Consider the following 15,984-nt stretch of genomic DNA (forward strand, 5'->3'; position numbering starts at 1 on the left):
AGCCCTGGGTGTGGGCTCCGCCGAGGCGGGAGGAGCTTCCCGAGAGCCGGTCCCACTGGCTTCGGAGGTGGCGGTCCCGGCCCTCCGGCCCCGGGAAGACTCTCGGGTCGGGGCCCCGGCTAGGCTGCGACCCCGCCGCCCTAGCATGCGGAAGACGCGGGGCCCCGCGGCTGCGGGAGGACGGAGCGCACAAGGATGCGTTAGCCTTTTTTTTTTTTTTAATTTATTTTCTCTCGATTTGCAAAGAAGTAACAACAGCACATACGTAACTTGGCAGCTTTGTGAGGCTCCAAAAGAAGTGTCCTGAACAATAGGTAGGTAAGTTTGTTTTTAAGAAACCTGCATTTTTCCAGCCTCCCTCCCATAGTCTTGAATCTGATACATATTCAGACCAATTGTTTCCAACCAGATCTTTTTTCTTGGTGATGTTTGATCCTTAGCCGACAGAATTATTACCGATGTCACTCAGTGAACGGCTTAGGACTGACCATTGGCTTACGGTGGAGAAACGGTGAGAACAAGACGTGAAAACTCTCCGCGCAAGCATTTCTCACTTTCACTGTGAGCCGCGCACTGAAGTGGTTTAAAACTTTTATTCAGAGCCATTGGGACCTGTTTTACTTTTACTTCAGCGTTGCTTTATTTTACAGTTATTTGAGAAAATTTCAAGGTGATTCACTGTGGTTGATCTTCTTGGATCACTAATTTTTACTCTGGAAAATAATTTCAGTTCAGCAATGCTATAGGAGGCTCAGTATTGGCTGCTAGGGAAGTTTCGGCAGACCAAGGAATACAGTGCTCCAAATTCATTTCAAATAGCCGCTAAAATGTATTACATAACAGAATGTAAAAGTGTTACAAACATCTTTACTCCAAAAAGGGAAATTTATAGCAGGTTGACTTTAAGTCTTTCAGATACTTCCGGAGTTGGAGTTAACATTCTTTTCAAATTTGTATTGCCTTAACAACAAAAGTCACCATTGCAAACAGAATGTTATTTTATTACAAGAAGAACAAAAGAGACTTGCTAATTTTATGTCTAATTTCACCCATATTACAAATACAAAGTATATATTATCATAGGATGGAAGTTACCAAACTCCAAAATACGGTGCATAAATGAGATAAATTCAACTTGCAGAATTAGAAAGAACATTAAAGTATCTACAGTCATTATAAATAGTGCAAAGTATATACCATATCTACAGTGCCAGGGAGAGTATAAACATGTGAAAATGAGTTTAAGAAACAGAACGTTTGTTTGAACAATTTAAAATATTAATGAGAGTACCCAAATACAAAATCAACCAAAACATTTATTTTTTCTCTTTCTTTAAGAAAAACTGTCGGGCTTCTTCCCAGGCCTGCCGAGGAAATCTGTTAGCCAGCTCAAGATAGTCTTGGGAACCAAGGCATTTTCCTGAGAGAAGAAAAGAAAAGAGTTGAATTAAAATGAGTTCACTTCTTCAAAGTTTAAGAAATTAAAATTATTTTGAGGGGCCAGCCCAGTGGCAAAGCAGTTAAGTGCACGTGGTTCCGCTTCAGCGGCCCAGGGTTTGCAGGTTTGGATCCTGGGTGCGGATATGGCACCGCTTGACAGGCCATGCTGTGGCAGGCATCCCATATATAAAGTAGAGGAAGATGGCCACGGATGTTAGCTCAGGGCCAGTCTTCCTCAGCAGAAAGAGGAGGATTGGCAGCAGTTAGCGCAGGGCTAATCTTCCTCAAAAAAAAAAAAAATTATTTTGATATCTGAGTACAAAATGGAGACATACACTTCAAATAAATTATGATACAAGTTTATGTAAGATCAATCTATATCTATAGTATAAAATATATAATATATATTTTAATCATAATCTATTCTGTTCTAACATATTCAGACATTAACCCCTACATAAAAGATTACAAAAAAAGAATTGGTTTTGGACTCCAGAGTAAGAAAATAGAGAAAAAATAAGCATGTTGAACAAAATAAAATGATAGTCATATATTCCATCCTTGAAAGGGTAAGTCTGTACATAAATTTCACAGTTGTTTTCTAAAATAGTCTGTTTAATTTAAAGCATGATTTTAGTTTATAACTTTAAAATGCTCAAATCTGGCATTCAGAGGGAACAATTAGCTTTATTGGCTATCGATGTAGGCAAAACAAACACAGAGCTGGGCAGTCATTGAGCAAGGAGTATTTGAAAACCAGAATTCTTCCTCGGCACTAAGAACATGGTGCTACCAGAAGCTGCTTTAACACTTAGAATTTAGAGGTTCACCTGGGCAATGAACTCAAAACATCTTGAAACATTTTATGGGCACTTAATCTAAGCAAAAGGGGAACAGATGTCTAAGGTGCAAACTGGCAACTTAATGAGGCATTATCATTTTTTTAAATCAAGTAAGCATATTATGAGCTGTCACCAATATAGTGATGACTCTTTCTGAGGAAAGCAGAGACCAATTCTCCATTTGCTGTTTTGTGGATTAAGCCTATGTTAATTGGGGAAAGCATGAAACTCAGAGAAGATGGTCCCTGGGAAAAGAAAGAAGGTCAAAACTCCCACGGGCCTCAGCCCACTGAGCACACAGGCAGCCCAAGGACTCCGCCTGCCAGATATGAAGCAAATGGTGACTCATCCTTAAGGTCAGGAGAAAGAGGAGGAAAAAAGAATGTCTGTACTTCTTACTGGCAAAAAATTGCTGTATAATTAAAACTAAATACATTAGAAGGTTTTCTAGGTATTTTCACATATTAAAAATTAAAAAAATTGTTTTGTAAGAAATAACACATTATGCTGATCAATAGCTTTTAAAAAAAGAGGCTGTGACTGAGGGCAGAACTGAACTTGCACACTAATTCTGACTTAGACAAATGGTGCTGACTATGATGTTGACTTGAATTTCTAAAAAGGAACATAGCTTTCTGTTTACTTCGCTGAGTCAATAAAACATGACAATTTTTCATGATATTGTTACAATTTTAGTTATATTCTCTTCTAGGTATTTTTCAACACCTGCTCACTATAGATAACTTTTTTTTGGTGTGTGTGTGACAGAGTCCAAAGTGAGCCCCCAGCAAGTAAGGGCAACTTGGTGGGTGCCCCAGAGGGTTCTGCTGTCTCTGGCCACTTTAAAGACTATCAAACTAATGGAAGAATTAGGGAAAATCTGGATTAGGGTCTCATCAATCAGAGATGCCGCCATGCAGCCAGACAAAGAGCAACTTGTACTTCTCAATTACAGTCTGGGTAGCAGAATATTTAAAAAAATAAAAATTCACTTTACAATTCTATATCTCCAGCTCTGATCACAGGAAACACCTCAGTAGGAATGCTACAGGAAAAAAAGCTTATTAATTTTTTGGCACTTGAATTCTGCTAATCTGATGGCTGTCTTCTCCATATAAAACAATTTTACATTTTTAATTGAAAAAATTCGTGTACTTGAATTAAGGGGGAAAATATGGGCTACTATTATTGGTAATTTTATTCTGAATATGCACAGGGTAAAACCTATGTGATTTTAGCGTTTATATGAGTAATGTAGGTCAATATTAATGATCTGATTGTCTCCTGCATCACAAAGTGGCTCTTCAGTAATTATTCACCATTTATTACATCTTGCATGAGGTGAGTATAAATTACACAAAGATGTTTTGTGCTTTTCTTTTACTTCCATAGATTTGTCTGTATATTCTGATTACAAAATCAATTTCTTTACTCACTGAATTATCCTTGATATCTGAATCTCCAATATTTTAGGTGATAGAATAAGTTGATTTCTCTAACGGTTCCATAGGGAGGAGTGAGAAACATGTCCATTCAGCTAACAAATGCAAGATATTTCATATCAACAGAGACGTACCTTTGGACTGATCAGACTGGTTATCTGCCTGACCTGGAGTCTGTGCAAAATCCTGTATGAGATGAAAAACGTGTTTTTATTCCAATGCCATGAAAAGAGAATTTTGCTGAGGGTGGCTTAAAAAATGGTTCTGAATTCCGAGACAACTATTTTGGCATGAATACTTTGGAGCCCAAATATAAAAGCCGAAGAAACTGATGTTATGTAGTTCAGGTTCTCATAAATTAAAAATAAATAGTGATGACTGTTGAATCTTGTATCACCAAGGGCCAGGTTGCAGCCTACTGTGGAAACTACAACTTTATTTTGCATCTAACAAACTAAATGCTTTAGCCAAATTTATTGTCTTAGAATATTGACAGATTTTTAACATTTTTTAAAAGCATAAATATAAAAGCCCTTATATATTCTGCAGCTAAATCTTAAAGTCTGGTAATTTTACTTTTAGATGGAAAGTGAAAAATGTCTTATATAATATGTAAATTTGCAGAAATCTATAACAAACTATCAGCTCCTATTTTTAATATCATTTTCTGGTGACTATTAAGAATCTAACACATGGAGACCTTGAAGAACCATTTTATAGACTAAAATCCAATGTATATTCATCCCCTCGAGCATAATTATTTATAGAAAAAACCCACTTCATTTAACTCCACTAACACTGTCTCAAACAAGCAAGAAAATTGCAATAAATTTCTGTAGCATTTACAAAATTTGTTAAAATGTATGTTAAATGTATTACATTTCATTAAACTACATTTAAATATGTATTAAATGTAATAGAAAAAGAGTAGATTTAGAAGTACTTTGAGATCAATACCAGATGAAAACAAGTAATATATATGATCTTCACTTTAGATTCTGATATCATTTGTATTTTATAAATTGTTTTCCAAGCAGTTGAAAATGTAAGGGACTAAGCTGGTACAGATGCAACACTGTCTGTGCTCAGCCATCACTGTCTTGGTTGAGGCCTCTCTGCACGCCGCCCCAATGGCAGTCCCTAGCCCCCTTTCCTGCTTTACTTTTCTCCACAGCACTTAACACCATCTGACATGCTATTTGTTTTACTTATTTATTTGTTTTTGGTTTGACCCACTTTAATGAAAGATCTATAAAGGCAGGAATTTTTATCTGTCTTATTGATTTCTGTCTCCAACTAGAGCAGTGCCTAACATACTGCAGGCACTCAAAAATTATCTGTTGAATGAAAGAATGAATAATCTGAATTTAAAAAGATCACAATCTTAAAATTCTTTATAATGTATTTTCTATTTAATTTAATCCTAAGGCTCTAAGAATATATGAAGAATCTTGAATGTTGATATGATGGTTATATAAGACTTTATTAAGATTTTAATTTAACGATAAGACATTTTTTGAAAATCCATACCCTACCTATAGATCTGAATAACCTTGAAAATTTTTGCAGAAAATGGAACCCAGGCTCAAATAGAACAATTAAGCTGAAAATAAAACTTTCTAAATATAATTGATATAGTTGTGTTTATTCTAAGTTGATCGCTTAATAGAGGATAGTTTAAAAAATGTAAAGCACTAACTGCTGTCTGAGGGGAAGAAGGTTCGGGGCCTCTTTAGCCATCTCAACCAGCGGGGCACTACCACACCCTTTCAGCAGTGATATAGGTGTATTAGCCAGAGTAAAGAACAATACTAATATAGAGATCTGCTTTCTGTTTCATTATTATAAACAGAAAACATTGTCTATTAATCACATATGCATCATGGAGCAAAAACACATTGGTTTTATGATGGAAGATTTTCAGCAAATAATGATCTACAGTGATAGGGAAACAATATCAGAGGATTAACTATTAGCAAATGTTAAAGAATAGCCAACTTGATTTTTCTCCTGTCAGTTGACTGAGTTAATTTAGATACAAAAACATTGCTTTGCTTTGCTACAGCACTAATTCTGATTCTAGTCTTAGAGAATTTAACTGGATCAGAAAAATGTAAGGCCGTACTTAAAAGTTTTAGATTTTTTAAAAAAGCAATACGATAGGTTTTTATTACACACAAAGATGTGTGTGTGTGTGTGTGTATATTTAAAAATTTAAAAATAAACTGAAGTTTTACTTGTTCTTGAGCGATCACTGTCTATTCCCTATAACTATTCTGAAAGCAAGGTGAATGGAGCAGACTTAAAGAAGTCGGCAATCTTTTAAAAATATTTCCTTAGTGCATGTTTACCATTTCATTAACTGGAAAAATATCCTTTGCTTGAAATCCTCCAAGTAGAAATTATACAACACACAACCCCAGTTTTGCTCTCCTGATATTTTAGAAATTAATTTTCAAGCACAGAAACGTGAAGTTTTTAAAATGTACTGTGGATGGCAAGAATAAACAGCTGGTTCACTTTTACTTTTCAATCACATTAGCTTATACATAAAGCCAGAGAATTAGGCATAACACAGAAGGTACCTGAATGAACGTGGCCAGTAAAACACAGCTCATCTCTTGCTCCAGAATGATTTTGTTCTGATGATTGTTGTAACAAGCAGCGATAAGTGAAGGGAACAGCACTTTGATCAGCCGTGGGTCACTGAAATATTGGAAGGGCAACTGGCAGAGCTTCTGCAGCACCGTCGGGTGGCGGCCAGACTGTACAATTACCTGAAACAGAGGAGGAATCCCAGGTCAACTGCCAAACAGCCCTCGCCTTCACCACCTCCCGACCCCTCACACCCCCAGGACAGTGTCAGTAAGAACCATGGAGAAGACGCTGAAGAAGTGTAAGGAGGAAAAAAAAGGCTCCTAACTCCTCACCAGAGCTTAATTTAAGTGATATTTGAAAGGAGCAGAAAATAAATTAATCTCATTTCCTAACCTAAGGAAAATATTCCAAAAGTTATGCAGCCATTTAACAATTATTATAATCCATGATAAAGGGTACAGCTGCTATGGAGAGAGGATGCCTATGAAATGGATTCACACACACTGCTTTAACAAAGTGCACCTCCCCACCCCAACTCCCCACCATACACGCAGAGTAGCCATATTCCTTAAAATCTGCAAAGAGATCACTGACAAGAAAGATACCCACTCCTCTAGCCCTGCCCACAGCCATCTTCCTCTAGCCTAGCTCATGATATATACTGAATGTAGACAGATCTATTCTGTATGCAGACAAGCCCTGGAAAGAAAAGGAGATTGTAAGGGGAATGGGAACGGTTTCAGCAAGCAGTCTCCAAAAGATCCTTCCCCCAATCCATACTCCTTATCTGTGTTTCCATCAGTGCCACTGAGCTAAAAGGAGAACTGTTTAGATAAATGAGACTGTTGTCTTCAAGCAGTCTAGGTTTACAACTGTGTACATTTTAAGAAATGGGGCAATGCAATTAATGGGCTTGCAGGGAAGCCCTCCTAATTTACTCCCTAGGCCTACATGATAAACTAAGAAATGTCAAAATCAGATCTGTTTCAAGTAACCCTGACTAGACACTTCTAATATGAAAGAGCTGGGTGACCCAAAGCTCAATTCTTGGTATAGGAGGAAGCTCATGGAAGGTTAGGAACACTGTAAAATCTAAGGTCAGGACTGTAAATTGTACTTGGAAAAACACAATTTTACAGGTACACACCCAGACAGGACTGCATTCAAATTAAAACCAGAAGGACAGAATGAAACAGCAGAGGCAAGAGAAACATAAATTACAGGGATTTACAAGTTTTCAAAGCACTTTTAACAATACTTTAAGAACACACTCTCAGATGATAATGCAGTTTGGTTTAAGAACAAAATCAACAAAGTAATAGTTCACATATTTTAGTTCAATAGCTAAAATGACATCAAAAACCTTTAGAGAATGTTGATAGGGACTTGTTAATACCTTCAAATCCAGCAGGAATTTTAAAGACTCTCAGTGTGACAATTCAGCACATGGCTATGTGCTGCCATTTCTGACACTGGCTGAGAAAAATATGCCCTATCATGTACTTTATTGATAAAACATTTACTTAAATCTTTATTTTAGTTATTATCTATAAATTTTGTAGCACAGCCAAATGATCACCACTTTAGAATTTATAACGATATCATTATTAGAAGTCTCCTTCCCTGCTTTGGACAAAAATTAAGAACAAGTTTTTTCTTTGCAACTTCATTGTTAAAATACTATTATTGGAAGATTCACTAATTGAAAAGATATTAAACTGGCCAGTATGTTAACTCAAAGACAGCAACACCTGGTTCCTGGAAAATGAGCACAGAACATGAGAGCTTAACCGGAACTTACTCTACCCAGTCTCCTGACCCTTTCTGGGGTAAAGCAGAGTCCCTTAGGGGCCTGTCAGTTTGCTCCAGGAACAGAGCTGGCTGTCAGTTGCCTTTTGATAAAGTGAGTTTACAGAGGTCAGCAGCAGTGTAGTGAGATGACCCGCCAGAGGCCACTACTTTTAAGTACCTGGGCTGCAGAAGACACAAATGGAGGTAGGAAGTTTGGTTACCTTGGAGCAAGGAGTTCCACCCATAGGACCACCTATGGCAGAACTTAACCAGGTTACAGGTAAGGGGTCCACCAGGGTTGGTGAGAGCCATACCCCCTGGCTTGGCTGTAAGCTAGAGAAGGACATCTAGTTGGCACTGTCCTTCAAACCACATTTCAAACATTGTTGGGGAAACAGGATTAGGAGGTCCAGGAAGGGCCATCCTGTAGCACTGAGGCATGGTGGGTGAGACCACTCCTGGGTAACTCAGGTGGGCTTGTGGCACAGAGGGGTGGCAGCTTGATGTCATGAGCATAGCTGAATGGTCAGCTGAGCTAGGCTAAAGCACTTTCTGTAGGGGCAGGGAGGCAAGGCTGGGATGCACACAGCCTGACCTTGATTCTCAGGGCCTGAGGCACTGGGAGAGAGTTGCCTGAGAGGCTTTTGACAGATAGGGGGTGAAGGTAGGGCTCAGTTTTGTTTCGTCTAGTTATTCACTCCCAGGCCCTAAAGTGGTCAAACGTCACTTGACCGCTCAAGCTTTCCAAAGTCAGTAGAAAGTCAATAGAGAGTCATCATAGGACATGAACGTGTTGCTGAATGAAAGGAATACACACAATTAAGGGAAATCTCATATTTACAATATGTTTTCCCTCTATCTGTCTTCCTGATGGAGCTGTAACTAAATCAATAACTGATGTTTATCCAGACAAAGGGATGCCTTTTTTTTTTTAGGAAGATTAGCCCTGAGCTAACATCTGCTGCCAATCCTCCTCCTTTTGCTGAGGAAGACTGGCCTTGAGCTAACATTTGTGGCCATCTTCCTCTACTTTATGTGGGACGCCAGGCCTAAGGTGGGCACCACCCTGAGCTTGGCTAGGCCAGCTGACCCTCCTTTCAGGGCACAAAGGCCAATATAAACATAAAGGGGCTTCCACAGAGCCCCTTTCCAGAGCACTGCACCAAGGGGAGGGAGAGGCCTGGCTCTAGATTTCTTTGGTGGTCAAAATCATCAGAGATAGCAGGTAGGCAGCTGGTATGCCCTGATAATAATGAGAAACCCCCTCTCAAGTATGATGTTCACTTTCAGATGCAGAGCAGGGCTCCAAGGAAACCAAGGGAATTTCCAGCAACATTCAGATCAAAAGAGATTGAAATTGAACTTTCCACTTGCTCTTAGGTGCAATTCTAAAATAGGTATTAACTAAAGAACTAAGAGATCTGGGTTCCTGCCTTTACTCTAGTCACCAACTAGTTGTGTGACCCTGGACAAACTGCTCAATTGCTCTGGGTTTTAAAGTGGTGAATTAAAAAAAAAAAACCCACTTTGTATTGAAATATAACATGCACACCCATTAAGCAATTAAGTGAATAGCTCAATTTTCATAAAGTGAACATACTGTGTTACTAGTACCCAAATAAAGAGAACGTGACCAAAGATGTTGGATCTTTACAGATATTCTTTCTCACTGAAAATAAGATTCCTACATTTTGAATTTAAAACAAATCATACAGAAACTATTTGACTGTATTAGAACATAAGAGAGAGTACTCCAAGGCCTTCTTGGATCTGTCCTTGATCATTCTCTGGAGACAGGATCATGGGCACAAGGCCACTCCTCTGGTCTTTTAAGCAGAGGCTACTGGGCATAATTCTACGATCACTGAAGAAGGGCACCTTTTACCCAAATGCCCTGGTAGTCACCACTTTTTCCTTTAGTATCATTGGTGAGGGATTGGGGGGGGGGGTAGGGAGGGAGAGGAGGAGATAGAAGGGAGAGAGAAGGAGAGGGAAAGACTCACATTTCTTCTTCTTTTTGGAACTGTTAACATTATTAAAATTCTGGGAAATTTTAGAAAAACGAAAGGGGCTTTAGAAAAAGCAAAATTGTATGTTGCCAGTGGGTGCTATAGCCTGGTAGAAAGACAGCCAGGAGGATCTGAATGCTGGCATTAAAAAGGAATCTGGTAAAGAAAAAAAAAAAAAAGGAAAGAAAGAAAGAATCTGGAGTAGACAAGTGGACATGCTGATTCTTTCACCTGCTGACCCCTGACACCCACTAGGCCTTCTGGCTCCAATCTTTGTGCTTTCTACTAGGTGAAGTATAACTTGGATGTACCAAGAGAGCCAGAAGAGAGCTCTAAATTCAGCAGACATTTACTAAGTGCTTCCTATGCCAGGTGCTATAGAAGACGCAGAAAGGAATCATGCTTTAGCTCTCAGGGAGATGAGGTATGTACACAAACGACAATAATACAAAGGAGCCTGGGTCATCAGAGAGGGGAGAATAAGGAAGAACTGGGGGACCCCAAGGGAGGGAGAGATTACTCCTTACTTAGATGAGTGTGGAAGGCTGCACTGAGAAGGTGCGTTGGACCTTCAAGGCTGCATCAAATCTGGGCACCCGGAAATTGTAGGTGGAGGAATTTTAGGCAGGGAGAAGCAGCTCTTAGATTCAGTACTAACCTGTCTTAGTCTGCTCAGGCTGCTATAACAAAATACCATAGGCTGAGTGGCTTAAACAACAAAAATTTATTTTCTAACCATTCTGGAGCCTGGAAATCTGAGATCAGGGTGCCAGCATGGTTGGGTCTGGTAAGAGCTCTCTTTCTGGTTTTCAGACTTACACCTCACTGTATTCTCACATGGTCTTTCCTCACTGAGTGTGTGTGGAAAGAGAGATCTCTTTCTCTCTTCCTCCTCTTATAAGGCCACCAATCCTATTGCATTAGGACCCTACCCTATGACCTCATTTAACCTTAATTACTTCCTAAAAGCCCTATCTCCAAGTACAGTCACATTGGAGGTTAAGGTTCAACATATGAATTTTGGAGGAACACATTTCAGTCCATAACACAGCTCTAACTGATTCCTCATTGCCACCAGCCAGAATGTTTCATTAGAAAGGCTATCCTCACTAACCGGGTGTATTTCAGAGTTGACTGGGTCAACTGTCTCTCAGTGGTCATAAGCCATGAATCTGCAGGCTCAAGGATGCATGGTGTTAGGTAGCCCTGGGATCTAGGCCTGGCTCTGGTCAGTTAACAAATCTGAACCTCATGGTCCTTTCTATAAAACAGGGGTAGATGGCAGCCTTCAAGGTTTAGATGAGGATCAAATGAGAAAGTGCCTGTGACCACAATGTAAACACCAATGTTAGTTATGAGCATTTGGTTAGCTCACCAGCTCTGCTGCTGAGACTTCTCCTGTAAGATCTGGTTCCTATACACTTGCAGGACCAGAAGTCCCCTCCCAGTGTGAGGCCTAATTAATGCTTTCCATTGTCCCACCTCTATCTCACCATAAGGGCTGCTCATTAGAACAGGGGGTATGGCAGCAGCAGGCCCTGCTCTGGCTGGGACTCGTCAGCAAGCTTCATGCCACCTGGGAAGCCACTGCTGCAGCCTCTCCCTGGCCCTACCTGCACAGGAGAGAGCTATGCAAACAGTGCTGGGGATACCTGCCAGGATCTTGTGGTGGCGGGGTAGGAAATGCATTCTGACAGCTCTGAAAAGAAAATCTCAGCAGAGGCACAGTCCAAGAAACATAGGTAAGTGGCAGAGAGAAGCAGAGGCTTAGCTTACTCCGTGTGTGTGTTTTGAGGCTGTTGTGCTAGACTTGTCAATTTGAAAACAGCAGAAAGGGCCAAAGCTAATAGGCTGGTGTTGTGGGCTCCTGCTTCAGACCCAGGATGAGCTTCCCTCAAAGCACTTAAGGAAAGCCTTAAGCCCAGGAAGTCTTCCCTGGCAACACAGCCAGAGACAGCCTCTCTTTTTCAACCCAAGGACGTGGCAGCAGCTATTACATATTTAGGTGTCTGTAGCTTAATTCCCAGTTCCAGAGGGAAGGAACTGTGTCCTTTACTGTTATGCCCTCCATTGCTCTGCTGGAGGGCTAGAGTCATCAAAGTTACTGGAATGAATGAATCAAAACCATAGAGGGTCCCTAGCTAACAAACTCATCTGTGCCTTGCCTTGGGGGAGAATCACACCACATCTCTTCTCATGAGGTACAGATGCCATTCTCTGACTTGGAGGCCTCAGTGGTCTCCACATCATGTTGCCTTAGGTCTACATATCTAGTCCTTTGTTATAGACTGAATGTTTGTGTTCCCCCTCAATACATATGTTGAAATCCTAATCCCCAATGTGATGCCATCAGGAAGTGACGCCTTTGGGAGGTGATCAGGTCATGAGAGTGGAGCCCTCATGAGGGATTAGTGACCTTATAAAAGAGACCCCAGAGAGCTCTCCAGTTCTCTTTATGTTAGTTGAGGATACAATGAGAAGCTGGTAGTCTGAAACCTGGAAGAGGGCCCTCCTCAGAACCTCAACAGACTGGCACCCTGATCTCAAACTTCCAGCCTCCAGGACTGTGAGAAACTTTGGAACTGTGGAACTTTGTTATTGCAGTCCAAACTGACTAAGACATCCCTAAAGAATAGATTTAGTGATAAGCTGTCTCTTACCCTAGAAGGAAGTTGGGCTTGGGCACCAACTCAGGGTTCTCTGGACTGGTTGTAAAGAAAGGTCTAGAAAAGATCTTCCCCCTTTGTGGTTGGTAGGTGACACTGGTCTCTCACTTGGTTTGAAGGAGTGTAAAGTCTTCTGGAACAACACATCACCAGAACCTCAGCAAAATCCAACACAGCAGGAAGCCTGTCACTGGCAGAGACAGTACTCAATAGTCTATAAAGCCCCTCTACCTACATTATCTGAATCTCTAAACACCTTCTGAAGTGAGCAGACAAGGATAACTATACTCTTTTATAAGAGGAAATCTAATGCTCAGAAAGTTTAAGAGACTTGTTCCAGGTCCCCCCAGCCAGTCACTGGTGGAGCTGGGCCTGGAAAACTCTTATGACTCTGAGTGCTGGCTTCTCTCTCACTTCTCAGGCCCATCCAGGGTATCAGACTCATGAGGCTACCCCTTCCCGGGCAGAGGGGCTCTCTGTCACCAGGCTGAGCTCATTCTCATGACTGGCTGCCAGCCAGCTTCTCACACGACTTTGCCAGCCCACATGAAGATGAGTATGAAATACAGCCATTCTAAATGGACTAAACCAACTGACATACACAGATTAAACCAACACAAAAGGTCTTTCTTCAAAAACCTATATTCTAGTTGGCTAGGTATCAAATAACCAGTTCTTGGTTATGTGTTGGGCTGTGCCAAGGGTTTGTCTCAAACTATCAGTCATAAGAACTTGAACGAGAGGAATGGTTGGTGATGGGGCTAGACTTTCAGGAGTGAACTGCTGGAACATGTGACTCCGAAATGAGCATTGTCTTGTGATGGTCTTGCAGTCAGCTGCCTTCCGGGTTTTAAGTGCCTGAAAATCTGGTCTTACATTTTTGAAACAAATGCTGTCATGTATAATATATTTATAAAGTTAATCCTTGGTAAGACCTGAATAGTTTTCCTCAACAGTTAAATTAAAGAAGAAAAAAAGGAAAGTAGAAGTTGGGTACTGAGTAGTCCTAAGTCTGGTCTAGAAATGCAATAGGCCTGGGGAGAGTTTGCAGGTTTCACATCTGTACCATGACAACTGCTGTACTCACTTCATAGGATCCCAAGGAGAGTGGCTAGGAAGAACTGTGGAGAGTTTATCATGTTATATAAATGGAAAACAGCCTGATTCTACTCACTCGGAGGGCCCCTTTCCTCCAACTGTGACCACCTGGAATACAGCCAAGAACCAGGAAGCGAGCAAGTAGGCTGCTGGGCAGACAAATTAGTCCATTCATCAAATATTTACTGAGCATCTACTCTCGCCAAGTGTAGTGTGAGGCACTGGGAATGGAGTAATGAACAAGTCAGTGACACCCCTACCCTCACAGAGTGCCCAGTCTTTCAACAAAACTCATGTCAGTTACTCACAGGTAAGTTCTGCAAGCTCCACTTCAGTCTACCAAGTCATATTTCAGAAGCAAGTCTAATACAAGTGGTTTTCCAGCCTACAGTAGATTGGAATCAGCAAATTAGAAGGAGACTGTTGGAGATAGGTAAACTGACAACAGGAAGAAGCATCAGCTGACACTATAAGTGAAGGGGTGGGAATTAAAATTATTTCAAGAAGAAATGAGAATTCAAAAAGTTGCCTGGAATCATTTAGTGTAAAAGTAAATATCTCTACCCTTTTCAGTTGGTCTTGAGAGCATAACAAGTAAAACATTTTATTAATTATAACCCATTACCTTTACTTAGTATCCTACAATTTAAAAATTTGCTTCCATATATATGATAATTCTCACGTACCTAATACTATAGTAGGCACTCATTTTTTTATGGCATCAAAAAATATATAATATATTAAGTATAATTTAAGAAGGCAGAAAACTGTAATATTTAAAAATGATCACAAATAGTTAATGTTAAATAAACATCGTGTTATTTTTTTTTGCAGGGAGAGTCACCCTGAGCTAATGTTTGTTGCCCATCTTCCTGTTTTTCTCTCTCCCCAGAGCCCCAGCACATAGTTGTATATCCTAGTTGTGAGTCCTTCTAGTTCTTCTGTGTGAGCCACTGCCATACCATGGCAACTGACAGGTGGGTGGTATAGTTCCATGACCAGGAAATGACCCTGGACCACTGAAGTGGTTAGCGCTGAACTAGGTGTAACCACTAGGCCATCAGGGCTGGCTCTAAACATCATGTTTTAAAGGTAAGTTGGGTCATCTGCAAAATTCATTTATATGGGAATAGCTCATTCCCTGACCATACCAAAACCATGACACCAAATAATAGAAATAAACTAGAAAAAGGTTTTATAGCAGTTTCTTGCCCCCTCTCCAAATCTAGCTATCCATCTATCCACCTATCATAGATGCAACCATGGTATCCTATAGTAAAGTCTCCAGCTCTCTAGAATTCACCTACATTCAAGAAAACAAAACAGAAAATGGTCAAGTTCTGTTTTACCTACTCATACTCTCTGAATCCTGGTGTTATGCTAAGATCTACTTGTGATCCTGAATATCCCCCTTATTTAGGAGGAACTCCATCAGTAGTTTTAGAAAGCTATGCATTTTATTTTAATTAGTTTTGTGTCCTCAGAATGCCCTCTGTCAAGTTTCTAAATTCTTATGTCACTGGGAGCCCAGCTCTGCATCTGCCATAGACCTGAAGACAGACCCACACGTGGCCCTACCTGGCTCCAGATGCGTGAGCAGTTGTTTAGGCTAAGACAGACAGATGTGAATCCCCAGTTTTCAACAGTCTCAAGGCTATAAGCTCCATGGGGACAGGGGCTATGTCCCTTTTATTCATTGCTCTATCCCTAGTATATGGCATGGTGCCTAGCACAGTGGCTGACAAACAACAGGTGCTCAATAACTATCCGGGGAATGAATGAATGAGGACTGAGCTTTGGTTCCCAAACCTGACTCCAGGGGGCCTATACCTACCACACCAGAGTCATGGGCTTACTCATCCCAGGGCCTTCAAAGTCCTCAGATGACACTGTCTTTGGATTTGCAAGAACAGCTGACTGAGTACTTCAGCCAGCACCCTATCAAATCCAACAGCCTCTTAGGACAACGGTACAGAGAGCAGGGGTAGGGTGGGGCAGGGGCAGCTTCTTTCAGCAAGCCTTGTGAGCTGGTCTGTCAAACCTAAGATGAAACCAGCTCCATTGGTCAGTGTGGTAGAGTGAGTGAGTATGAGTATGG

General features: G+C 40.6%; 1 protein-coding gene across 35 annotated transcripts in view; it reads right to left on the bottom strand.

Moving 5' to 3' along the window:
- Window positions 1–220: 220 nt before the first annotated feature.
- The window catches only part of SCAPER (S-phase cyclin A associated protein in the ER), a 490,115-nt gene continuing 474,351 nt past the window's right edge, over window positions 221–15,984 (bottom strand). For all 35 annotated transcript variants that reach the window (XM_070504430.1, XM_014841435.3, XM_070504422.1 and 32 more), the window contains 3 exons: window positions 6,310–6,501; window positions 3,859–3,910; window positions 221–1,420 (listed from right to left, as the gene is read on the bottom strand). In XM_070504430.1, coding sequence (XP_070360531.1) covers window positions 1,317–1,420; window positions 3,859–3,910; window positions 6,310–6,501 — 348 coding nt within the window. In that variant the 3' untranslated portion in view covers window positions 221–1,316. The remainder of the gene's footprint in view (window positions 1,421–3,858; window positions 3,911–6,309; window positions 6,502–15,984) is intronic.

The sequence above is a fragment of the Equus asinus genome, chromosome 2 (assembly GCF_041296235.1).
Source record: "Equus asinus isolate D_3611 breed Donkey chromosome 2, EquAss-T2T_v2, whole genome shotgun sequence".
NCBI classification, from domain to species: domain Eukaryota; kingdom Metazoa; phylum Chordata; class Mammalia; order Perissodactyla; family Equidae; genus Equus; species Equus asinus.